Here is a 27438-nt window from a genome sequence, read left to right on the forward strand (position 1 = left end):
CGCTAGGCCATCTCCACCTGAAAACACCACTGCCTACAATCGGGTCATAGCTAGGGCAGCTGAATATCACAACGTGCAGTTGCATTCAGATCCCATATAGGATGATTTTTTTTTATTTAACACACTATCAACTACTCACAAGGATTATCAGTCCCTACCAATCCTCCCAGGCATGCTTAAACAGGCAGATAACATTTTTAAGGAGCCAGTGAAGGCTAGGATTATTACACCAATGCTGGACAAAAAGTAAAAAACCTGCACCTTCAGATCCACTCTTTATCACACAACAATTGCCACCTGACTGTATTGTTGTTGGTGCGGCAAGGAAGAGGGCAAATATTCAGTCCACCATGGATGCTCCTTCCCCAGATGAGGAAAGCCACAAGTTTCATGCAGCAGGGAAGAGAGTAGCAACTCAAACTGCTAATCATTGGATAACTTCTAACTCTCAGGCTCTTTTAGTCAGATATGATAGAGCTCACTGGGATGAGATGGAGGAGTTCTTACAGTACCTTCCTCCAGACACCAAAAAAGGGCACAGCAGATAGTTACAGAGGGCCAGGCTATCTCAAACAATCAAATTAAATCTGCAGTAGATGCAGCAGACACAGCAGCAAGGGATATTAACACTAGTGTGGTCATCAGAAGGCATGCATGGTTAAGATGTCAGGGTTCAAACCTGATATACAAGAGGCAGTACTCAATGTGCCTTTTGATAAACAGCACTTATTTGGCCCAGAGGTGGATATCACCATAGAGAAATTGAAGAAAGACTCTGAGACGGCTATGGGTTTTCTTTACACTACACCTGCTCGGGGACTTTTCGTAGGCCCCAGTTCACAGGGGGTTTTAAACCATAAAACTCTGAGCCCTCTACATCCGAACAAAAGCAGGGCCAACAATATTACACCAGAGGATTCTACAAGGGAAACAACTGTAGAGGAAGAGGTAAATCCACCACCTCAGAGGTACTTCCACCTCAACTAAACAGTGACTTTCTGCACAGCCCCACACAGTATACATCTCCTGTGGGAGGAAGACTGGAAAATTTCTACCAACAATGGTACAACATTACATCAGATCAATGGGTGCTGTCAATTATCCAAAATGGTTATTGCCTAGAACTCATCTCTACTCCACCAGACATTCCCCCTCACTTGCACATGCTTTCTCTGGACCACTAAAATTTGTTAAAACAAAGTACAATCACTCCTACTCAAAGGTGCAATAGAGATGGTACCTTTACTTCAGCAAGGGACAGGAGTAGATTCTCCATACCCCCTTATACCAGAAAAGGATGGTACTCTCAGACCAATCCTAGATCTCAGACTCCTCAATCAGTACATCCTGTCAGAGCATTTCCACATGGTCACTCTTCAGGATGTTGTTCCCCTACTACAAAAACAGGACTACATGACAGCATTAGCTCTAAAAGGTGCTTACTTCCAAATTCCCATACAACTAGCACATCACAAATACCTAAGATTTGTGCTAGCAGGCAAGCACTACCAGTTCAAAGGCTACCCTTAGGAGTAACAACAGCATCAAGGGTATTCACCAAATGCATTGCAGTGGTTGCAGCATACCTCAGAAGGCAACATATACATGTCTTTCCCTATCTGGATGACTAGCTCATAAAAGCCAGCACCATTCAAACCTGTCAACAGCACACACAAAACACAGTTGATACCCTACACAGTCTAGGGTTCACAATCAGTTACCAAAAATCTCAGCTGCAACTAGTGCAAATACAACCATATCTGGGAGCAGTTCTAAACACTCAGTCAGCATTAGCGTACCCAAACCCACAGAGAATTCAAGCTTTTCACAATCTCATATCTCAGCTATAATACAATCACATTTACACAGTAAGGTTTATCATGAAACTGTTGGGAATGATGGCATTGTGCATAGCAATAGTACCGAATGCACGTCTAAATATGAGAGCCCTACAACAGTGTCTCTCGCAACAATGGTCCCTGGCACAGGGTCAACTTCACAATCTAGTGTTGTTGGACCGCCCCACTTACATCGCTCTGCAATTTTGGAATCACACCAGCTTATCAAAAGGGCGGCCATTTCAGGACCCTGTGCCATAGACAGTAATCACCACTGATACATCAATGATAGGTTGGGGAGCCCATCTCACCATACAGGGAGAATGGGACTCATTTCAACAGACTTAACACATGAATCACTTGGAATTGCTAGCAGTGTTCCTAGCACTCAAAGCATTCCAGCCACAGATCACCCACAAAACCGTGTTGATAAAGACAGACAACGTGACCACAATGTATTATCTGCAAAAACAGGGGGGGGCACACTCATTTCAATTGTCCCTTCTAGCACAGACAATTTGGAAATGGGCAATTCACAGACACATTCAACTACCAGTAGAAGATATCCCAGGGATACACAACCAACTAGAGGACCTCTTAAGCAGGACACAGCAACAAATACAAAAATGGGAGATTCACCCACCAGTGATTTAACAGTACTTCCTCACTATAATACTCATATCTCCCAAACAGACTGGATCTATTGACTCAAAATAAAGGTCAAATCGGGCTTCCCAATCCCAGTATGCTCAACCTGGCGATTTGGCTCCTGAGGTCATAGTTTGGATATCCACAGCTTCCAACAGAATGTATGGACATTTTAAAAGAAGCATGCAAACCTACTACCAGACAGTGTTCTGCAGCCAGATGGAAATAATTTGTATATTACTGTCAGCCCAAAACATTGATCCATTCAAAGCATCAGTACAGGATATTGTCTGTTATTTGCTTCACTTACAAAAAGCAAATCTTGCATACTCCGCTATTAAAATTCATCTATTAGCAATCGCTGCTTACCTACAAAACAGACAGTATACTTCTCTCTTTAGGATTCCTGTAATAGAAAGATTATTTCACCTAGAACTCCACCGGCTCATGCCTGGAATCTTAACTTCGTGCTCACAAGGCTTATGGGTCCACCATTTGAACCCATGAATTCTTTCACTCTGTGCAATTTCTCTCATGGAGGGTTGCTTTCCTAGTAGCAATTTACTTCCTTAAGGAGAGTTAGTGAAATTCAGGCTTTAGAGCAACCTTTCTTTCAAATTCACAAAAATAAAATAGTACTTAAGACTAACCCAAAATTCCTACCTAAAGTAGTTTCACCATTTCGCATCAATCAGTCAGTAGAATTGCCAGTCTTCTTTCCACAGCCAGATTCAATTGCCGAGAGAGCTCTTCACACTCTTGAAATCAAAAGAGATTTCGTGTACTATGTGGATAGAACAAAAGAATTCAGGGAATCTAAACAACACTTTGTAGCTTTCCAACAAACTCATAAGGGTAATCCTATTTCAAAACAGGTATCTGCCAGACTGATAGTAAAGTGTATTCAAACTTGCTGTCTTAAAGCTATTAGTAACTCCTAAAGCACATTCTACTAGAAAGAAAGGAGCTTCAATGGCTTCTTAGGGAATATACCAATGGCAGATATATGCAAAGCAGCTACATGGTCCACACAACACACATTTACTAAACACTACTATGTGGATGTGTTATCTCACCAACAAGCAAATGTTGGTTAAGCAGTGCTTGAAACACTATTTCAAACTACTCCAACTCCTACAGGCTATCCACTGCTTACTTTGGAAGGGGACTGCTTTTCAGTCTATGCAAAGCATGTGTATGAGCAGCAACACATGCCATCGAACGGAAAATGTTACTAAGCCAGTAGATATCTGCTCGTGGTATGTAGTGCTGCAGATTCACTTGGCCTTCCCTCCTCCCCAGAAGCCTGTAGCCATTGTAGTACTTTCTTTATGTAAATATGTATGTTCGATGGCATCTGTCGCTGTAGATACGCATGTTCTGCAATAGCTCGCCATCTGGTGTTGGGCCGGAGTGTTACAAGTTGTTTTTCTTCGAAGAAGTCTTTCGAGTCACGGGACCGAGTGACTCCTCCTTTTGTCTCCATTGCGCATGGGCGTCGACTCCATCCTCGATTGTTTTTTTTCCGCCATCGGGTTCGGACGTGTTCCTGTCGCTCCGAGTTTCGGAACAGAAAAAATAGTTAATTTCGGAAGATTTTCGTCGGTATTGTTGCGTTCGGGATCGGCATACCTACATTCAACACCGCATCGAAGATCGAAGAGCTCCGGTGCCCTTCGGGGTAATTTTGCGATCCTCCGTCGGGGCCTGGTCGGCCCGACCGCGTGCTGAAGAACGCCGATGGAACGGACCCCGTTCCGTTTCTGCCCCAAATGCCACAATAAATACCCCTACACAGACCAACACTTGGTCTGCAACCTGTGCCTGTCACCTGAGCACAGCGAAGACACCTGCGAGGCCTGTCGTGCGTTCCGGTCCAGAAAAACACTCCGAGACCGTCGAGCCAGAAGACTTCAAATGGCGTCCGCACCGACAGCCCGACGGGAGTTCGAGGAACAGGAAGAGGAAGGTACCTTCTCGATCCAAGACTCAGACTCCGAAGGATTCGACGATACACAAACCGTGAGTAAGACGTCGAAAACCACACAAAGAAACATTTACAAGGCCCAGGGGACGCCACTGCCACCAGGCCATGGCTCCACCCATAAATTCGGTGACCGACCGTCGGCACCGAAAAAGGCCAAAACAGTGCCGAGATCGTCCGACTCCGGTCGAGACACCGGCACGCAGCCTTCTCGGGACCGAGAAAGTGCTGGAGACAAGCCTCGACACCGAGATGCCGGTGTGGACACGGCTCGACGCCGAGACAGCGGCACCGAAACAGATCGACGCCGAGAGGTTTCGGCCCCGAAAAGGAAAAAAGTCACCTCGGAGCCGAAAAAACACGCAGACACAGTTTCGACGCCGAAACAAACTGCAAGCGACCCAGCTTCAGGCTCTTATACAGAAGAGCACTCGCTAACCTCCCAAATGCAGAAGCATAGGTTTGAGGAAGAGCTACAAGCAACGGATGCGGACCATACGCAAAAGCGTATCTTCATTCAGCAGGGGACAGGAAAAATAAGCACCCTTCCCCCCATTAAGAGAAAGAGAAGGTTGGAGTTCCAGACGGAACAAGCACCACAACCAAAAGTGGTGAAAAGAGTTACACCACCACCCTCTCCTCCGCCCGTGATTAACGTTTCACCAGCACAAACGCCATCACACTCCCCAGCTCACACCACCATGAGCCAGGGTGACCAAGACCAGGACGCATGGGACCTATACGACGCCCCAGTGTCAGATAACAGCCCAGAGGCATACCCTACAAAACCATCTCCACCAGAAGACAGCACCGCGTACTCTCAGGTGGTGGCTAGAGCAGCACAATTTCACAACGTAAGCCTCCACTCAGAACAGGTCGAGGATGATTTCCTGTTCAACACACTCTCCTCCACCCACAGCTCCTACCAAAGCCTGCCTATGCTCCCTGGTATGCACCGGCACGCAAAAGACATATTTAAGGACCCGGTCAAAAGTAGGGCAATCACACCAAGGGTGGAAAAAAAGTATAAGCCGCCTCCTACAGACCCGGCTTTCATCACAACACAGCTGCCACCAGACTCTGTCGTTGTAGGAGCAGCTAGGAAAAGGGCCAACTCTCACACATCTGGAGATGCACCACCCCCAGATAAAGAAAGCCGCAAGTTTGATGCAGCTGGTAAAAGAGTCGCAGCACAAGCTGCAAACCAGTGGCGCATCGCGAACTCCCAGGCACTACTTGCGCGCTATGACAGAGCCCACTGGGACGAGATGCAACATCTCATTGAACATCTGCCCAAAGACTTTCAAAATAGGGCAAAACAAGTGGTTGAGGAGGGACAGGCCATCTCCAACAACCAGATCCGCTCCTCCATGGACGCTGCAGATACAGCTGCACGGACAATTAATACATCTGTAACTATCAGAAGGCATGCATGGCTCCGAACGTCTGGATTTAAACCAGAGATTCAACAAGCAGTTCTCAATATGCCTTTTAATGAAAAAGAACTGTTCGGTCCAGAAGTGGACACAGCGATTGAGAAACTCAAAAAAGATACGGACACTGCCAAAGCCATGGGCGCACTCTACTCCCCGCAGAGCAGAGGGAATTACAGCTCATTCCGTAAACCGCCCTTTCGAGGGGGGTTTCGGGGTCAAAGCACACAAGCCAGCACCTCACAAGCCACACCGTCCAGTTACCAAGGACAGTATAGAGGAGGTTTTCGGGGACAATATAGAGGAGGGCAATTCCCTAGAAATAGAGGAAGATTCCAAAGCCCCAAAACCCCTACTACTAAACAGTGACTCACATGTCACTCACCCCCTCCACACAACACCAGTGGGGGGACGAATAGGTCATTATTACAGAGCATGGGAGAAAATCACTACAGACACTTGGGTTCTAGCAATTATCCAACATGGTTACTGCATAGAATTTCTACAGTTCCCTCCAAACATACCACCAAAAGCACAAAATTTAACAACACACCATTCCAATCTCCTAGAGATAGAAGTGCAGGCACTATTGCAAAAGAATGCAATCGAATTAGTGCCAAACACACAAATAAACACAGGAGTTTACTCACTGTACTTTCTGATACCAAAGAAGGACAAAACACTGAGACCAATCCTAGACCTCAGAGTAGTCAACACTTTCATCAAATCAGACCACTTCCACATGGTCACACTACAAGAAGTATTGCCATTGCTAAAGCTGCACGACTACATGGCAACTTTAGACCTCAAGGATGCTTATTTCCATATACCAATTCACCCATCGCACAGGAAATACCTAAGGTTTGTATTCAAAGGAATACATTACCAATTCAAGGTACTGCCTTTCGGATTAACAACCGCACCAAGAGTCTTTACCAAATGTCTAGCGGTAGTCGCTGCACACATCAGAAGGCAGCAAATACATGTTCCCATATCTAGACGACTGGCTAATCAAGGCCCATTCGTTAATAGAGTGCTCAAATCACACAAATCATATCATACAAACCCTCTTCAAACTAGGGTTCACCGTCAATTTCACAAAATCCAAGATTCGGCCACGCAAGGTACAACAATACCTGGGAGCCATAATAGACACATCAAAGGGAGTAGCCACTCCAAGTCCACAAAGAATTCAAAATTTCAACACCATCATACAACGCATGTATCCAACACAAAAGATACAAGCAAAGATGGTATTACAACTCCTAGGCATGATGTCATCATGCATAGCCATTGTCCCAAACGCAAGACTGCACATGAGGCCCTTACAACAATGCCTAGCATCACAGTGGTCTCAAGCACAGGGTCACCTTCTAGATCTGGTGTTAATAGACCGCCAAACTTACCTCTCGCTTCTGTGGTGGAACAACATAAATTTAAACAAGGGGCGGCCTTTTCAAGACCCAGTGCCACAATACGTAATAACAACAGATGCTTCCATGACAGGGTGGGGAGCACACCTCGATCAACACAGCATACAAGGACAATGGAACGTACATCAAACAAAACTGCATATCAATCACCTAGAACTTCTTGCAGTTTTTCAAGCACTAAAAGCTTTCCAACCAATAATAGTTCACAAATACATTCTCGTCAAAACAGACAACATGACAACAATGTATTATCTAAACAAGCAGGGAGGGACGCACTCCACGCAGTTAAGCATGTTAGCACAAAAAATTTGGCATTGGGCAATTCACAACCAAATTCGCCTAATTGCACAGTTTATACCAGGGATACAAAATCAACTCGCAGACAATCTCTCTCGAGATCACCAACAGGTCCACGAATGGGAAATTCACCCCCAAATACTGAACACTTATTTCAAACTCTGGGGAACACCTCAGATAGACTTGTTTGCGACAAGGGAGAACGCAAAATGCCAAAACTTCGCATCCAGATACCCACACAAACAATCCCAAGGCAATGCCCTATGGATGAACTGGTCAGGGATATTTGCTTACGCTTTTCCTCCTCTCCCTCTCCTTCCTTACCTGGTAAACAAACTCAGTCAAAGCAAACTCAAACTCATATTGATAGCACCAACTTGGGCAAGGCAACCCTGGTACACAACGCTGCTAGACCTATCAGTGGTACCCTGCATCAAATTGCCCAACAGGCCAGATCTGTTGACACAGCACAACCAAAAGATCAGACACCCAGATCCAGCATCGCTGAATCTAGCAATCTGGCTCCTGAAATCCTAGAATTCGGGCACTTACAACTTACCCAAGAATGTATGGAAGTCATAAAACAAGCAAGAAGGCCATCCACCAGGCACTGCTATGCAAGTAAATGGAAGAGGTTTGTTTGCTACTGCCATATTAATCAAATACAACCATTACACACAACTCCAGAACATGTAGTGGGTTACTTGCTTCACTTACAAAAATCTAACCTAGCTTTCTCTTCCATTAAGATTCACCTTGCAGCAATATCTGCATACCTGCAGACTACCTATTCAACTTCCCTATATAAAATACCAGTCATTAAAGCATTCATGGAGGGCCTTAGGAGAATTATACCACCAAGAACACTACCTGTTCCTTCATGGAACCTAAATGTTGTCCTAACTAGACTTATGGGTCCACCTTTTGAACCCATGCACTCCTGCGACATACAGTTCCTAACCTGGAAGGTGGCATTTCTCATCGCCATTACTTCCCTGAGAAGAGTAAGCGAGATTCAGGCGTTTACTATACAGGAACCTTTTATACAACTACACAAAAATAAAGTCGTCCTAAGGACCAATCCTAAATTTTTGCCAAAGGTTATTTCACCGTTCCATCTAAATCAAACAGTGGAACTTCCGGTGTTCTTTCCACAGCCAGATACCGTAGCTGAAAGGGCACTACATACATTAGATGTCAAAAGAGCATTAATGTATTACATTGACAGAACAAAGAACATCAGAAAGACTAAACAACTCTTTATTGCATTTCAAAAACCTCATGCAGGAAACCCAATTTCAAAACAAGGTATAGCCAGATGGATAGTTAAATGCATCCAAATCTGCTACCTTAAAGCTAAACGACAGCTGCCCATTACACCAAGGGCACACTCAACCAGAAAAAAAGGTGCTACCATGGCCTTTCTAGGAAACATCCCAATGCAAGAAATATGTAAGGCAGCCACATGGTCTACGCCTCACACATTCACCAAGCACTACTGTGTAGACGTGTTATCCGCACAACAAGCCACAGTAGGTCAAGCTGTATTAAGGACATTATTTCAGACTACTTCCACTCCTACAGGCTGATCCACCGCTTTTGGGGAAATAACTGCTTACTAGTCTATTGCAGAACATGCGTATCTACAGCGACAGATGCCATCGAACTGAAAATGTCACTTACCCAGTGTACATCTGTTCGTGGCATCAGTCGCAGTAGATTCGCATGTGCCCACCCGCCTCCCCGGGAGCCTGTAGCAGTTTGGAAGTTACCTTCAATTATTTATATATGTATCATCTCAACCTTAAATAAGTGCATACTTAGTCACTCCATTGCATGGGCACTATTACTACAATTCAACTCCTACCTCACCCTCTGCGGGGAAAAACAATCGAGGATGGAGTCGACGCCCATGCGCAATGGAGACAAAAGGAGGAGTCACTCGGTCCCGTGACTCGAAAGACTTCTTCGAAGAAAAACAACTTGTAACACTCCGGCCCAACACCAGATGGCGAGCTATTGCAGAACATGCGAATCTACTGCGACTGATGCCACGAACAGATGTACACTGGGTAAGTGACATTTTCAATACATTGCATGGGCATCTTCTTTTTTATATATATATATATATATATATATATATATATATATATATATATATATATATATATATATATATATATATATATATATATATATATATTATACACATTTCTTCAGTCTTTACCTCACCCTCCTGTGGGAAACCAATCTAACAAAGGACTCAGTGCTTATGCACACTATCAGCGAGAGGAGGAGTCACTCGATCTCGTGACCCGAAAAACACCTTGTAACACTCAGAGCCGAACATTAGATGGCGGACTTTAGCAAAGCATGTGAATCTGCAACACCACATGCCATGAACAGATGTCTACATTTTTCATATATATATATATATATATATATATATATATATATATATATATATATATATATATTAAATTTTATGTTTAACATTTACATCGGCCACTGCATAGTTTTCATTATAGTTTTATTTATGTCATAATAATATGTAAAACATTATCATAGCTGTTTTGTTCACAAGTGCTTTGCTATTGAAATAATGAGAAAAATATAAAATTAAAAATAGAATGAAATAGTTATTCAAATACACAAGTTCACCTCAAGTACAGCAACACTTGAAGCCTGAGTTTATACACTGCAACTTTAAATCTTGATATATTATCTTCCTTATACACGTATACCCTTTCTATGTGGTTATGTGCCTGTTTAGTTATTACTTTACTCCTACTGTCGAAGAAAAAAAAAAAAGAAAAACTTTGACTCTCTCCAGTGAACTACATTATCTCACCCTACACCTCTCTCACAATATTCTCTGCTTGCTGATTCATTCCAAACCTCATTCTACTACTACAATATCCCAAATAACCCTTTCTCGACTCTTCCCAAATAACGCTTTCTAGAGTCTTCCCTCCTCAGCTCACGTCAAACCTCATTTTAAAACCAGAATATCCCAAACAACCCTTTATAAATTATTCCCTCATGCATCCCTCCGTAGACTCGTCCCAAACCTCATTTTAGATCTAAGACCCTGTAGACTGGCATACAGACTTGGGTGAAGCCAATGGACTGACACCTCCCCAGATATTGACATGCTTTCTCCTCCTACCGTGGCTATGGAAGAGGGTTCTTCATATTCTGTAGTGGTGTAAAGAACAGCTGGTGTCCTAGACCTTGAGCTGCCTTCAGTGGCAGTCAGGGCTAACCTACTGACAAAGGTGCTTCAGCATGGAGCTTCATCTCCCGAATCCCTGCTCCCATTCCCCCAACTCAAATTTCCACACAAGGTCCAGGGTACTATCTCTTTTGCACTGCCTAAGCTGGATTATCCCTGTGACCCACAGTGGATCATTTATATCTACTATGAAAAAACTATAACACATTCAGAACTCGGCTGCCGGACTACTCCTACATGTAAAGCCTCAGACCCACATCTCCCCTGCCTTGAGAGCCCTACATTGGTTACAGACCTTCAAGCTGCTTTGTATCATCCACAAAGCAATACATGGAACAGGACCACTTTTCACCAGGAATACAATCACAAAATACATTCAACAAAGAAACCTCCACTCAAGATTGGCACCCCGCCTCAAAACCCCACCATACAAGAAAAAGCGATCAGTGGTACATCTTTCTCTGTTCAAGCGGCCACACTATGGAAATCATGACCCCCAAATATAAGATCCACAGATAACTATCTTATCTTCAGAAGACTACTCAAGACTTTCCTACATAATCACCATACTCAAACAGCAATGGACTGCATAATTTGAATATATGTTTATATATAGACATGTGTATTTCATTGTACAAATATGTATAAGAACTATTTTATCTTAAAATATATACATACTCTTAAGGCCTGTTTAACACATTTATACATTACTTACGGTTAAATGTATATATGTATGTATGTGTATATATATGTACGTATGTGTATATTATTCTATGCTTAACATGTTTTTAGGTCATTTCATAGTTCCTATATAAGTTGTTTGACTAGATGCTTATGAGTCTCTGTTTTTATTTAAACTATCATAATAGGTAAATAAATATTATCTTAACTATTTATCTGCAAGCATTTTGTAAGGAAATGCCTCCTTGGCATGGTTACCCCCTAACCTTTTGCCTTTGCTGATGCTAAGGTTTAATTGAAAGTGTGCTGGGACCCTGCTAACCAGGCCCCAGCACCAGTGTTCTTTCCCTAAACTGTACCTTTGTCTCCACAATTGGCACAACCCTGGCACTCAGGTAAGTTCCTTGTAACTGGTACCCCTGGTACCAAGGGCCCTGGTGCCAGGGAAGGTCTCTAGGGGCTGCTGCATGTCTTATGCCAACCTGGGGACCTCTCACTCAGCACATGCACACTGCCTCACAGCTTGTGTGTGCTGATGGGGAGAAAAAGACTAAGTCGACATGGCACTCCCCGCAGAGTGCCATGCCAACCTCACACTGCCTGTGGCATAGGTAAGTCACCCCTCTAGCAGGCTTTACAGCCCTAAGGCAGGGTGCCACAGGTGAGTGCATATGTGCATGAGCACTATGCCCCTACAGTGTCTAAGCAAAACCTTAGACATTGTAAGTGCAAACACAAACTCCACAGTTCCATAATGGCTACACTGAAATCTGGGAAGTTTGGTATCAAACTTATCAGCACAATAAATGCACACTGATGCCAGTGTGCAATTTATTGTAACATACACCCAGAGGGCATCTTAGAGATGCCCCCTGAATACCAATCTGACTTCTAGTGTAGGCTGACCAGTTTCTGCTAGCCTGCCACACACCAGACATGTTGCTGGCCACATGGGGAGAGTGCCTTTGGCACTCTGTGGCCAGGAACAAAGCCTGTTCTGGGCGGATGTGCTTCTCACCTCCCCCTGCCTCAAAGGCTCACCCCTTTTGTTACGGTGCCCCAGGGCATCCCAGCTAGTGGAGATGCCCGCCCTGCCAGCCACTGCCCCCACTTTTGGCAGCAAGGCTGGAGGAGATAATGAGAAAAACAAGGAGGAGTCACCCACCAGCCCCTAAGGTATCCTGAGCTGAGGTGACCCCTTGTAAAGAAATGGCTCCCTGTTGCAGTTACCCCCCACTTTTTGCCTGATACTGATGCTGACTTGACTGAGAAGTGTGCTGGGACCCTGCTAACCAGGCCCCAGCACCAGTGTTCTTTCACCTAAAATGTACTTTTGATTCCACAATTGGCACACCCTGGCATCCAGGTAAGTCCCTTGTAACTGGTACCCCTGGTACCAAGGGCCCTGATGCCAGGGAAGGTCTCTAAGGGCTGCAGCATATCTTATGCCACCCTGGGGACCCCTCACTCAGCACAGACACACTGCTTGCCAGCTTGTGTGTGCTGATGAGAACAAAACGAGTAAGTCGACATGGCACTCCCCTCAGGGTGCCATGCCAACCTCACACTGCCTGTGGCATAGGTAAGTCACCCCTCTAGCAGGCCTTACAGCCCTAAGGCAGGGTGCACTATACCACAGGTGAGGGCATATGTGCATGAGCACTATGCCCCTACAGTGTCTAAGCAAAACCTTAGACATTGTAAGTGCAGGGTAGCCATAAGAGTATATGGGCTGGGAGTCTGTCAAAAACGAACTCCACAGCTCCATAATGGCTACACTGAATACTGGGAAGTTTAGTATCAAACTTCTCAGAATAATGAACCCACACTGATGCCAGTGTTGGATTTATTAAAAAATGCACACAGAGGGCATCTTAGAGATGCCCCCTGTAATTTACCCAATTGTTCAGTGCAGGATTGACTGGTCTGTGCCAGCCTGCTGCTGAGAGACGAGTTTCTGACCCCATGCGGTGAGAGCCTTTGTGCCCTCTCAGGACAGAAACAAAGCCTGCTCTGGGTGGAGGTGCTTCACACCTTCCCCCTGCAGGAACTGTAACACCTAGCAGTGAGCTTCAAAGGCTCAAGCTTCGTGTTACAATGCCCCAGGGCACTCCAGCTAGTGGAGATGCCCGCCCCCTGGACACAGCCCCCACTTTTGGCGGCAAGTCCAGGAGAGATAATGAGAAAAACAAGGAGTCGTCACTGGCCAGTCAGGACAGCCCCTAAGGTGTCCTGAGCTGAGGTGACTCTGACTTTTAGAAATCCTCCATCTTGTAGAAGGAGGATTCCCCCAATAGGGATAGGAATGTGACCCCCCTCCTCTTGGGAGGAGGCACAAAAAGGGTGTACCCACCCTCAGGGCTAGTAGCCATTGGCTACTAACCCCCCAGACCTAAACACGCCCTTAAATTTAGTATTTAAGGGCTCCCCTGAACCTAAGAATTTAGATTCCTGAAACTACAAGAAGAAGAAGACTGCTGAGCTGAAAAACCCCTGCAGAAGAAGAACAGAAGACACCAACTGCTTTGGCCCCAGTCCTACCGGCCTGTCTCCTGCCTTCCAAAGAAACCTGCTCCAGTGACGCTTTCCAAAGGACCAGCTACCTCTGAATCCTCAGAGGACTGCCCTGCTTCAAGAAAGACAAGAAACTCCTGAGGACAGCGGCCCTGCTCCAAAAGACTGCAACTTTGTTTCAAAGGAGCAGATTTAAAGACCCCTGCAACTCCCCGCAAGAATCGTGAGACTTGCAACACTGCACCCGGCGACCCCGACTCGACTGGTGGAGAACCAACACCTCAGGGAGGACCCTCCGGCGACTCCAAGACTGTGAGTAACCAAAGTTGTCCCCCCTGAGCCCCCACAGCGACGCCTGCAGAGGGAATCCCCAGGCTCCCCCTGACCGCGACTGCCTGACTCTGAAATCCCGACGGCTGGAAAAGACCCTGCACCCGCAGCCCCCAGCACCTGAAGGAACGGAACTTCAGTGCAGGAGTGACCCCCAGGAGGCCCTCTCCCGTGCCCAGGTGGTGGCTGCCCCGAGGAGCCCCCCCCTTGCCTGCCTGCACCGCTGAAGAGATCCCTTGGTCTCTCATTGAAAACCCGACGCGTGTTTGCACACTGCACCCGGCCGCCCCCGCGCTGCTGAGGGTGTACTTTCTGTGTGGACTTGTGTCCCCCCCGGTGCCCTACAAAACCCCCCTGGTCTGCCCTCCGAAGACGCGAGTACTTACCTGCTGGCAGACTGGAACCGGGGCACCCCCTTCTCTCCATTGAAGCCTATGTGTTTTGGGCACCTCTTTGACCTCTGCACCTGACCGGCCCTGAGCTGCTGGTGTGGTAACTTTGGGGTTGCTCTGAACCCCCAACAGTGGGCTACCTTGGACCCAAACCTGAGTCTTGTAAGTGATTTACTTACCTGCTAAAACTAACAATAACTTACCTCCCCCAGGAACTGTGAACATTGCACTGTGTCCACTTTTAAAACAGCTATTTGTGTTTTATGTGAAAAGTATATATGCTATTGTAATTATTCAAAGTTCCAAATGTACTTACCTGCAATACCTTTCAAAGGAGATATTACATGTAGAATTTGAACCTGTGGTTCTTAAAATAAACTAAGAAAAGATATTTTTCTATAACAAAACCTATTGGCCTGGATTTGTCTCTGAGTGTGTGTTCCTCATTTATTGCCTGTGTGTATGTACAACAAATGCTTAACACTACTCCTTTGATAAGCCTACTGCTCGACCACACTACCACAAAATAGAGCATTAGTATTATCTCTTTTTGCCACTATCTTACCTCTAAGGGGAACCCTTGGACTCTGTGCATACTATTCCTTACTTTGAAATAGTGCATACAGAGCCAACTTCCTACACCCCTGCCTTGAGAAATCCTCCATCTTAAGTTTGGAGGATTCCCCCAATAGGATTAGGGATGTGCCCCCCTCCCCACAGGGAGGAGGCACAAAGAGGGTGTAGCCACCCTCAAGGACAGTAGCCATTGGCTACTGCCCTCCCAGACCTAAACACACCCCTAAATTCAGTATTTAGGGGCACCACAGAACCTAGGAAACCAGATTCCTGCAACCTGAAGAAACAAGAAGGACTGCTGACCTACAAGCCTACAGCGAAGGAGGGAAACGACAACTGCTTTGGCACCAGCCCTACCAGCCTGTCTCCAACTTCGAAAACCTACAACCAGCGACACATCCGACAGGGACCGGCGACCTCTGAAGCCTCAGAGGACTGCCCTGGACTAAAGGACCAAGAAACTCCCGTGAACAGCAGCCCTGTTCAAAACCAGCTACTTCTTTGCAACAAAGAAGCAACTTCCGAAGACTGCATGTTTCCTGACGGAAGTGTGAGACTTCTCACTCTGCACCTGACACCCCCGGCTCGTGATTCAGAGAACCAACACCTCGGGGAGGACTCCCGGCGACATTGAGACCGTGAGCAACCAGAGACGACCCCCCTGAGCCCCCACAGCGACGTCTGCAGAGAGAATCCATAGGCTCCCCCTGACCGCGACTGCCTGTAACAAGGGACCCGACGCCTGGAACCAGCACTGCGCCCGCGGCCCCCAGGACCTGAAGGAACCGAACCTCAGCTCAGGAGTGACTCCCAGGTGACCCTCTGTCTAGCCCAGGTGGTGGCTGTCCTGAGAAGCCCCCGCTGTGCCTGCCTGCACTGCTAGAGTGCCCCCCAGGTCGCTCCATTGTTTCCTATCTAAAACCCGATGCCTGCTTTGCCCTCTGCACCTGGCCGCACCTGTGCTGCTGAGGGTGTGTTTTGTGTGCCTACTTGTTCCCCCCCCCCTCCCTGCCTACCCCCCCCATCCCCAGTGCTCTACAAAAAAACCCTGGTCTGCCCCCCGAGGATGCAGGTACTTACCTGCTGGCAGACTGCAACCGGAGCACCCTTGTTCTCCATAGGCGCCTATGTGTTTTGGGCACCTCTTTCACCTCTGCACCTGACCGGCCCTGAGCTGCTGGTGTGGCAACTTTGGGGTTGCCTTGAACCCCCAACGGTGGGCTGCCTATGCCCCTGAACTGAGATTTGTAAGTGGTTTACTTACCTCCTAATCTAACCTTTACTTACCTCCCCCAGGAACTGTTGATTTTTGCACTGTGTCCACTTTTAAAATAACTTATTGCCATTACAAAGACTGTATATGATATTGCTTTTATTCAAAGTTCCTAAAGTATCTAAGTGAAGTACCTTGCATTTAAAGTGTTTAATGTAAATCTTTAACCTGTGGTTCTTAAAATAAACTAAGAAAATATATTTTTCAATATAAAAACCTATTGGCCTGCAGTAAGTCTTTGAGTGTGTGTTTCTCATTTATTGCCTGTGTGTATACAACATGTGCTGAACACTAGCCTCTGATAAGCCTACTGCTCGACCACACTACCACAAAATAGAGCATTAGAATTATCTAATATTGCCACTTTCTTTCCTCTAAGGGGAACCCTTGGACTCTGTGCACACTATTTCTTACTTTGAAATAGTATATACAGAGCCAACTTCTTACACATTTCACTAAAGAAATATTGAGGAAAGATAAAATGTTATGAAAGTACATAAATAAATTTTACTTCAAATACTACACTTGAAAGTCTGTGTTTATACAATGCTACTTTAAATCTCAATATATTTCATTCTGTACACATATTCCCTTACTACGTAATCATGTATCTATATACTTATTACTTTAGTCCTACTGTACAAGAGAAAAAAATAACTTTCAAAAGCTTTACTCTGTCTCACCATTACCCTATACCTCTAGCAATCTATCTTCTATCTCCACTCTGACTCTTCCCAAACCAATTCTACTACTATGATCTCAAAAATAACCCTTCCTAGATTCTTTCCTTCTCTGCCCCTCCTGGCTCACCCCAAACCTCAGTTTGCTAATATGATCTCCCAAACAACCCAACTAAATTCTCCTTCATGTATCCCTCCCAAACCTCATTTTACTACTACGATCTCCCTAATCCCCTTCTACAGTCTCTTCCCTCCTCCATCTCTCCTTTACTCATCCTAAACCTCATCTTATTACTGTGATTGCCCAATTAACACTTCTGGTTTCTTTCCTCTTCTATCCCAATTGCAGTTTCTGTGGTGCGCTATGTGGTTTGTAGATAACATGCGTGAGAACCAGAGTTCTGCTCGTATTTTGTGTTCTTCTTGACGCCTACATGTGAAACTGAAGGGAAAAAGAAAATGGATAGGATTCTTAAGCATAAATTGCAGCTGGGTGGATGGATAAGAAATGTGAACATGCGTTGTGGCCATGTGGGCAGTGCTTTGATGCTGTGTGTCTATGGCAGAGACTCATGACCATTTTACAGAAAGTATGTAGCTGCCTGCATGCATGTAGGGAAAAGTGAGAATAGATGCAGGCATATATGCATATATCTTCCATCTTTGTGGATTTGTGATATATAGTCAGGGCTACAGGAATTGTGCAGTAGGGGAATACCAAACTATGTGGCAGGGTTGACTACATTTGTTCACAATAGAAGGCAAATTGTGTGGCATAATGTGGCACGTTTAATGAATGTATTGCTTTATTATTTTTTCATTTTTAAATCTGGTAACACTGCCTGGGCAAAGATTTCACTTAGTACCAGTTTACTAAACAAATACAGGAATAAACAATCAAAAGTTTACCAGTTAACCTTTGCGAAGGGCTTTTGCTTTACAGGAGCAAGTGTTGGCATTTTTTAATAACTTTTAGTCCGATTGAACTAGAAGTCATTTTTTTGTTAAAATCTGCAGATTGTACAGCAAATGACGGTGCAAGCGTGAACTATGCAAAACCCATATTTTTGTAAATAACTACACAACCTCAGAATTGCATATTTGAAGTGGCCCTGTAAATAGTTAATGGCAAAAGAATGGGATTGTGGTAAAATACAACTCACCATTGATTGTGTTGTGCTGGGTATGTCGTGGCTTGAGCAGTAAATATTGAGGGTCGTACAAACTATAAGTCATGGTAACTCATAGATGTGGCACAGATCGACTTGCAATAATAGGCTTTCCACATCCATTCATGGTATTTGTGTCGGTGTTTTCTGAGGAAGGACAGAAGAGCATTACAATAGAATTTTAAGTGTAACTGATGTTCTACTTTACACTTTCAGGAAGAAAAAAAATGTTTTCTTTGCGATTCAAGGGAACCCTACAATGAGACCTACAACACAGATAGCCATCAGATAGAAAATGTGGTCACGACATTTGCTCCCAACCGGCTTGACATGTGGTGGCAATCGGAGACAGGTAATATATATTTCACCTTTTTAGTGTACTCCGGGAAGGACATTGTTCTTATGACTTTGTTGGTCAGTAATGTTTTCTTTGGGGTTGCACAGCTGTCTCAACTACTACACTAGAAGGCTTTGGTTGGTCCATGTATTGATATTATTGAAAACCGATTTCTCAACCAACACAAAGAAAAACACATTTTAGATAAACATGTTAATTAATTAGAATATAATAAAGGTAATATATTTAATGAGGCATGTGGAAATTAATGAACACACAAAGAAAAGAGCAGTCAGTCGTAACCGCTTCCAGTTTGTAAGATTTCAATGTAGAGTGATTAAACAACTTTTTAGACTAATTGACTCCCAATATTTCTTCCATGTATCCGTTTTCGTGAATTATGTGTTCTGCTCTATTTTCTTTAAATGTTGTATGTAAGATGTTAACTATTGCAAGTGATAAATCACTTCTGTGGATTTAAGGGCTTTCCTCCAAATAATATATGATAAGGCAAGCATAAGTACACGTAGGTGCAATGGAATCTGATGTTTGCAATGAGACATATTTTCTAAATGTATTATTGAGCTGTCCAGTGTGCAGTTTGGAAGATTCCTTAGATAGCAGAATTAATCTTTTCTGGATTCACATGCTATGCATTATTCCACAATCTAGTGGTTGGGTCTGGAATTCTCCACTATTTAGTAGTCCTTCGTCACTTTTAAGACATTTTTTGTGTGCATATTGGTGGGCATCGTTATCAGCTCCATTTTGTGTCCCTTGTAACATAGTCCCACTTCCTCCAGAAGCTCCCACCTTTGGTCGCTATCTTCAGATTATTTTTTTCCGCCGGAGTCTGGAAGCACACCAAAGGAACTCCAACACAGGTCATAAGTTCAAGACATAAATGTTACAGAAATCTCTGAAAAGTTCACTGGATTTGTTTTTCACCACTAACAGAGAACTGCAAAAGGAAGCCCTTGGGGCTCCCTGAGAGGCCACAATACAGAAAACACCTTTTCAGTTCTGCCAGAACTGCCATCACAAGTTCTCCCAAAGAGATAAGCATCCAGTCTGCAACCTTTGTCTCCCAGTCGAACACCGGAGTAAAGATTGCAACGCATGCTCAGCCTTCATGTTGAAGACGCTGAAAGGGAGAGACCGAGATGGGCACACCACAGTATGCACAGCCAGTAGACACCATCCCTGATGGACCTAGTCCTGTCCTGTGAGGAGAAAGACAATGTCACTGAGGGAGGAAGGATGTCAGATGCATAGGTAGAGATCGTTGACGTCGGAACAGGCGACGAAAAAGAAAATGAACGCGGTAAGGGACACTTTGATCTCGAAAAACATCTGAGTCAAGGAAATTTGACTTGCAGACATTGAAGGGAGCCTTGGCGCCGAAACTTTTCAACTTTTAGTTGAGTCACAATGGCAAGATCTCAAATCGATTTTCACCTGAGGAAGGGGTCGACTGTTATCCATCGAGGCCTTCGCCTCTGGATGACAATGGGATGTATAATCAAGTCATCAAACAGGCAACGGAAAAAACCCAATCGTGCTTCCTGCTGGAAACACTATTGCCCAGTCAGGCATGGAATCCATTTTGACCTATGCTCTATAGCATACTTGATCAAGGTATAAGGGTAAGGAGGCTTTTAAAGATCCTGCTATGTGCAGAGCTGTTACTCCAAGAGCTGAAAAGAATTATAAATACTCATCAAAAGATCCAACATACGTCAAGGGAACTGTCCCTGCGGATTCCATAATAACATCTAAGCCAGGAAGAGGGCAAACATTCCCTAAACCTCAGACCCTCCACCAGATAAAGAGAGCAAGAGAATTGAGCTCATGGGTCGCAGAGTAGAATTCAGTGCTGCAAATCACTGGAAAACTGCAAAGTCCAATGCCCTACTAAATAGACACGCACACCAGCACTGGGAAGAGAGGGGGAAACTCATGAAACACCCTCTGAGCAGTATTGGAAGAGGGCAGCACATTTGGCCGAAAGCAGTAAGAACATCGCTAACACCTGTTTAAAAGCAACCTTAGATGCAGCAAATTCCTCAATTAGACAATTAATGATGGGAGTAACCTTAAGGTGTCATTCATGGCTAAGAATTGCTGGATTTAAGCAAGAAGTCGAGGCAAACATTCTAAACACCCCCCTTCAATGGGGAGCAGTTACGGGGTGCCCTGTTGTCTTAATCAGTGGAAGAAAGACAATGAAACAACAAAGTCTACGCGGGCATTACAATTTTGGGGTGACATGCAAAGAGGCACCTTTGTACCAAAAAAGTCTTCTCAAGGGCGTTTCCAAGGGGGAAGTTACCAACAAACCTTTGAAAGCAGCAGCCAATCTGCATAGTCACAACAAGGCTGGCAATATCAGCAGGAGGGAGGTTAACCCTTTCAGGAAGAGGCAAGGGAAGAGGACAACATAGAGGCTCAACCTCCTCAAATAAGTGACTCATTAAAAGTATGCTTACTTCCACAAATTCCAAAAGAGAAAGTCTCATGTAAGCAGTATAAATTCCAACACAAAACACCTGAGGGTGAAAGAATAAAAAACTTTCTCCAGGAGTGAGGACAGATAACTTGAGACAAATGGATACTAAACACAATTCAATTTGCTTATTGCATAGAACTAACAAAATTACCACCAACAGCAGGACCAAGGTCCAAAGCCTGTTCCAGAGAAGAAACAGCTCTTCTCCTCAAAGAAGTCAAAGAATTACTGAGCAAGAAAGCAATGGAACGGGTCCCAAAACAAGAAATCAGCAAGGGAAACTATTCAATATATTTAAAAATTCAGAATTACAACCTTACAGGAGGTCATACTGCATCTACAGCAAGGAGACTACATAGCAACAAAAGGCCTAAAAGATGGCTACTTGTACATTCTAATGAACAGAAAACACAAGAAATACCTAAGGTTTGTGGTAAACAACACACATTACTAGTTCACAGCTCTGGCGTTTGAGATAAAATTAGCACCTAGAGTAATTACAAAATGTCTGGCGGCAGTAGCAGCTCACTGTAGGAGGAGGGGTATACCCATACCTCGACGACTGGTTATTAAGAACAAACTCTTACTTCAAATGAAAAGAGGACATCCAAGAAGTAATGGAGATCCCTTCACACACTTGGTTTCTCTTTGAATGTAGAAAGGTCCTCACCAGAACAAAAGAAAGTGTTCAAGAATCATCTCCAAAGAAGAGGAAGTGCACCCTGACAAGAAGAGGATTCAATTCCTACTGACAGAAATTCACCGCTACCAGAAGGGGCAAGCTCTGACAGCAAGGACGGTAGGAAAACTACTGGGGAAATTGGCATCATGCATCCCTCTCATTCCATATGCAAGACTTCACGTGAGACCAATCCAGGAATGGCTTCAAAATCTATGGTCACAGGCAACAGGAAGTTGGGAAGATCTGGTGGTTGTCATGCAAACAGTATGACAGAAAATAGCATAACAGAGCACACATTACACAGGGGAGAACGTTTGCACAGCCAGCTCCAACTGTGACGATAACCACAGATGCCTTGCATATGGGATTGGGAGCTCACATGGGCTCGCTCAAGATACAAGGTACATGGAAGGAACAGGATGCAGTGCACCACATCAATATACTGGAGCGGAATACAGTCTTCCTAGCTCTAAAAGCTTTGTCAAGACAAGTTTTGGGGAAAACAATATTGAGTCAAACAGACAACACAACAACAATGTTTTATGTAAACAAACAGGGAGGGACTCGGTCACCACACTTATCAAGGTTAGCTCAGCAAATAGGGAAATGGGCTCTACTATTGAAAATACATTTTCAAGCCATACCTCTCCCATGGATGAACAATGTCAAAGCGGACAAACTGAGCAAACAAGCCTCTTGCTCTCACGAATGGGAACTGAACCAGAAGGTTGTAAAAACAAAATCACAAATGGGGAAGGCCACCAATAGATCTATTAGCAGCTCAACAGAACTCAAAATGTCAAAGCTTCACCTGCAGACAGCCACACCTTCAGTCTCTGTGGAATGCACTATCGATAGATTGGTCAGGGACATTTGTGTATGATTTCCCCCAGTTCCTCTGTTACACACAGTAATCAGCAAATGCAGAAGGAGCTGGATTACTCTAATCTTAATTGCTCTGCAGTGGGCACAATAAACATGGTTCTCAGAACTAGTAGAACTATCACAAGGAAACTATCAAAAGTTACCAAGGTTACAGGATGTGTCGTCAATGAAAAATGAAAGAGTAATTCACGCAGAACCAGAAACTTTGAGTATAACCGTATGGCCCCTGAAGACTTAAAATCTGGGCATCTGGAACTGCTGGAAAAAACAATGGCAGTTCTAAGGGATGTAAAAAAGCCAACTACAAGGAAATGTTACATAAGCGTATGGAAGAGATACTCACAATGGTGTCTAAAAGGGGCATGAAGGACAACTATGCAAGGGAAAAACTATATGAAAATATTTAACTTACCTTCTTGAAGAAAGACTGACTTATGGTTTGCCAAGAGTCTACCTGGCAGTGATAGTAGTGTATACAAGAAGATATATTGGGAGACGTTTGTGCATATCACCAGTAATCAAAAGTTTCTTGGAAGGAGTGAAGAGAGTGGCACCATCAAAAAGGGTACCAGCTCCTATATGAAACTTCGATGTGGTTCTCACGCAATTGATGAAAAAACGAATCGAGCCTTTGCACAAATCAAACTTGCAGATGCTAACCTTAAAGGCAGCTTTCTTGGTGGCTATCTCATCGCTATGCAGTGACTGAGTGAGTTACAGGCATTCATAATTTAAGAACCCTATTTGCATATAAATGTTAGAATTGTCATGAGAACGCACCCTAAGTTCTTACCAAAAGTAATTTCACATTTTCACATGAATCAAACTATAAAAATTCCAAGTTGTTTTTCAAGAACCAAAATCTCAAGCAGAAAGTGCTTTACATACATTAGATGCAAGATTGGCCATTACTACATAGAAAGAACAAAAATTATCAGAAAAACTCAACTGTTTGTATCATTTGCAGATAGTTTCTGAGGAAGACCAGTAACAAAATACACAATTGCTAGACATATTGCACAAACAGTTTAGTTTGTCACACTCATGCGGGATATAATTTAACGGTGACACAAAAGGTACCTCCAACAAGAAAGGAAGGGAGCAACAATTGCCTTTCTAGCAAATAAACCTTTGCAGGACATTTGCGTGACAGCAACTTTTTCTTCAATATCCATGTTTATAAAACCTGTAATGAATAAGGAAGCTCAAGTAGGGCAAAGAGTTTTACAGCATTTGTTTACAAGTCCGTGTTCTTCTTCAACTCATCCACCACAAGGTAAGACACCGCTACAAAGTCAATGTATAGCATGTGAATCCAGAAAAGATTCATGCTCCAAAATACATAGGCCCTCATTCTAACCCCGGCGGTCTCAGACCGCCGGGGCCAGGGTCGGCGGGAGCACCGCCGACAGACCGGCGGTGCCCCGCAGGGCATTCTGACCGCGGCGGTTTGGCTGCGGTCAGAAAGGGTAAACCGGCGGTCTCCCGCCGGTTTACCGCTGCCCTTAGAATCCCCCATGGCGGCGCAGCTTGCTGCGCCGCCATGGGGGATTCTGACACCCCCTACCGCCATCCTGATCCTGGCGGTTCGCCCGCCAGGAACAGGATGGCGGTAGGGGGTGCCGCGGGGCCCCTGGGGGCCCCTGCCGTGCCCATGCCAATGGCATGGGCACGGCAGGGGCCCCCGTAAGAGGGCCCCACAAAGTATTTCAGTGTCTGCCTAGCAGACACTGAAATACGCGACGGGTGCAACTGCACCCGTCGCACCTTCCCACTCCGCCGGCTCAATTCTGAGCCGGCATCTTAGTGGGAAGGTTGATTTGCCCTGGGCTGGCGGGCGGCCTTTTGGCGGCCGCCCGCCAGCCCAGGGCAAATCCCAAAATACCCTCAGCGGTCTTTCGACCGCGGAGCGGTATTTTGGTGGGGGAACTTCGGCGGGCGGCCTCCGCCGCCCGCCGAAGTTAGAATCACCCCCATAGTTTCTTACCTGTAGGCATAGTTTTGCAACTTAAAAAAAATTCTAGATTCGCAAGAGAATCACCCACCTCTACAAGGAAGATAGAGAACAACAAAGGGGAGAAAAAAAAGAATCTGCAGAATGCAACCAAAGCGTAGGAGCTTCCGGAGGAAGTAAGACTATGTCACAAGAGACACCAAATGGAGCTAAAGTCGACGCCAACCAACAAACAAAAATAATTTAAAGTGCAGAAGTTCTGCTAAATAGTGGAGATTTCCAGACCCAACCACTAGATGGCGGAATAATGCATAGAATGTAAATCCAGAAAATTCTTCAAGCTACAAAACTTCACCTACAGGTAAGAAACTATTTTGAAAGATTTTTATTCCCCCCTTGTTTTTCCACTAAGGTTTTGTAGAAGAGCTCTCAAGGAAAATGGAAAGCGGTTGAGAATCTTACTGTGAAATCACAGAATTAAAATTTGGTGTGGTGATGGACGACTGACAAAAGAACAAAATGTGATTTTGCTGATGGTTTTTGAACCGGTTGGAGAATGTTTATTGGGAAGCTCTTTTTGTAGTAGACCACGTTGTTCAAGTTCTGTATGAACTGCAAATCAAAGTTTGCTGTAAAAAACAAATACCCAGTGTGCATACTCTGCCTCTCAAAAGACTATGTAGTCTGAGGATTGGAAGGCATGACTACTTTTCAAACCAAAGTATTAATTCATAAAGAAAAAAATCATGCTGGCACTTCTGGCTAAGATTAACCTGGCAGGTCAAATAAAGCTAGCATCACTAAAAGGAAGCGGTACATCTGTGCCGGGAATAGGGTTTCAGAGAAAGATTACGTTTCAGAAGAAGGTGAAGGAGAACATCACTCTGAATCTTAACTTTAAATTATCACTTCCCAGAATGTCCAGGCACAATTGTTGGTTCCCTAAAATACAGTAAAAAAAGATGAAAGACACTAAGGGGTGATTCCAAGCTTGGCAGGCGGCGGGAGCCGCCCGCCAAGCGGGAACTGCCAGAAGACCGTACCGCGGTCAAAAGACCGCGGCGGTCATTCTGGGTTTCCCACTGGGCTGGCGGGCGACCGCCAAAAGGCCGCCCGCCAGCCCAGCGGGAAACACCCTTCCACGAGGAAGCCGGCTCCGAATGGAGCCGGCGGAGTGGAAGGGGTGCGACGGGTGCATTAGCACCCGTCGCGAATTTCAGTGTCTGCTAAGCAGACACTGAAATTCTAAGTGGGGCCCTCTTACGGGGGCCCCTGCAGTGCCCATGCCATTGGCATGGGCACTGCAGGGGCCCCCAGGGGCCCCATGACACCCCATACCGCCATCCTGTTCCTGGCGGACGAAACCGGCAGGAACAGGATGGCGGTATGGGGGTCGGAATCCGCATGGCGGCGCAGCAAGCTGCGGCGTCATGGAGGATTCCCCTGGGCAGCGGAAAGCCGGCGGGAGACCGCCGACTTTCCGTTTCTGGCCGCGGCTGTACCGCCGCGGTCAGAATGCCCAAAGGAGCACCGCCAGCCTGTTGGCGGTGCTCCCGCGGACCACGTCCCTGGCAGTTTTTACCGCCAGGGTCAGAATGACCGCCTAAGTATACAGTGCTCCAGCTGAAAGAGTTTAGAGGGATGTGGAGAGAGAGAGAGAGAGGCCATCAAAACCCTTAGAAAACCAGTTGAAGCACTATGCAAAAAATAAGGCCCCCCGAAAGCCACCCATAAATGTTAAAAGTACAGTCAGTTGAAGAGCGTGTCCGAATCACAAATGTACCAAAATGGAGTTGCCGAAAAGTGTGGACTCTAATTCAGAGCATAATGGAGTTCAAACGGGTAAAGAGAAGTCATTGATAGAAAAGGAGAATAGCTAAAAAAAACAACTAAAGAAACCATGTAGGTTCTCATGGCAAGGTTGTTAAAAAAAAGCGCTCAATGCTGAGATAGCAGAAATCTTAATAAGAAGCACTTTTTTTTTTTTTTGTGAAGCTGCTTTCACTGCATACGAGTCTTCTAAACCTATAGACATTAAAAGGACACAAACTGTTCCTTCATCACTGATACAGAAGGTATAGGCAGTAAAATACACTTCTATTTACGAAACTCTCCAGCCTATTTCAGACACTAAATATCAGGAAATAATCTGTAATCAAAATGATAACAATCTGTAATACGGAGAAAGAGGAGAAAAGATTTGGCAAGCTATAGCAGCTGATTTTCCACAAGAGGAATTATCCAAGCAGAGTATGCTCCCCAGATAACATATGCTTACCTCTGGACATCATTAAGAGAGCAACGGACACCCAACGAAGTCTGAATGGATCTAGAACAAAGATGACTCTAATTTTCTACTTGAGACACTAAACCCACTATATAGGAGACATCAGTATTTGCGTTACCAGCAGTAGGGAAGTACCCTCTTTCTTGGCATGGTTACCCCCATTTTCTGCCTGTTGTCAGTGTCTTTGACTGGGTCTACTGGGATCCTGCTAACCAGGACCTCACTAGTTTTGCTCTCTCCTGTAAACTGTACCTTTTTCTTCCCACATTTGTCATACTGGCCCCCCATGCAATCCCTAGTA

General features: G+C 44.9%; 1 protein-coding gene across 2 annotated transcripts in view; it reads left to right on the forward strand.

The window, feature by feature from the left end:
* Positions 1 to 27438, forward strand: part of LAMB1 (laminin subunit beta 1) — a 728031-nt gene that overhangs the window by 131420 nt on the left and 569173 nt on the right. For both annotated transcript variants that reach the window (XM_069229822.1, XM_069229821.1), the window contains one exon: positions 18700 to 18835. In XM_069229822.1, the coding sequence (XP_069085923.1) occupies positions 18814 to 18835 (22 nt within the window). In that variant the 5' untranslated portion in view covers positions 18700 to 18813. The remainder of the gene's footprint in view (positions 1 to 18699; positions 18836 to 27438) is intronic.

This window comes from Pleurodeles waltl, chromosome 4_1 (assembly GCF_031143425.1).
Source record: "Pleurodeles waltl isolate 20211129_DDA chromosome 4_1, aPleWal1.hap1.20221129, whole genome shotgun sequence".
Taxonomy (NCBI): Eukaryota; Metazoa; Chordata; class Amphibia; order Caudata; family Salamandridae; genus Pleurodeles; species Pleurodeles waltl.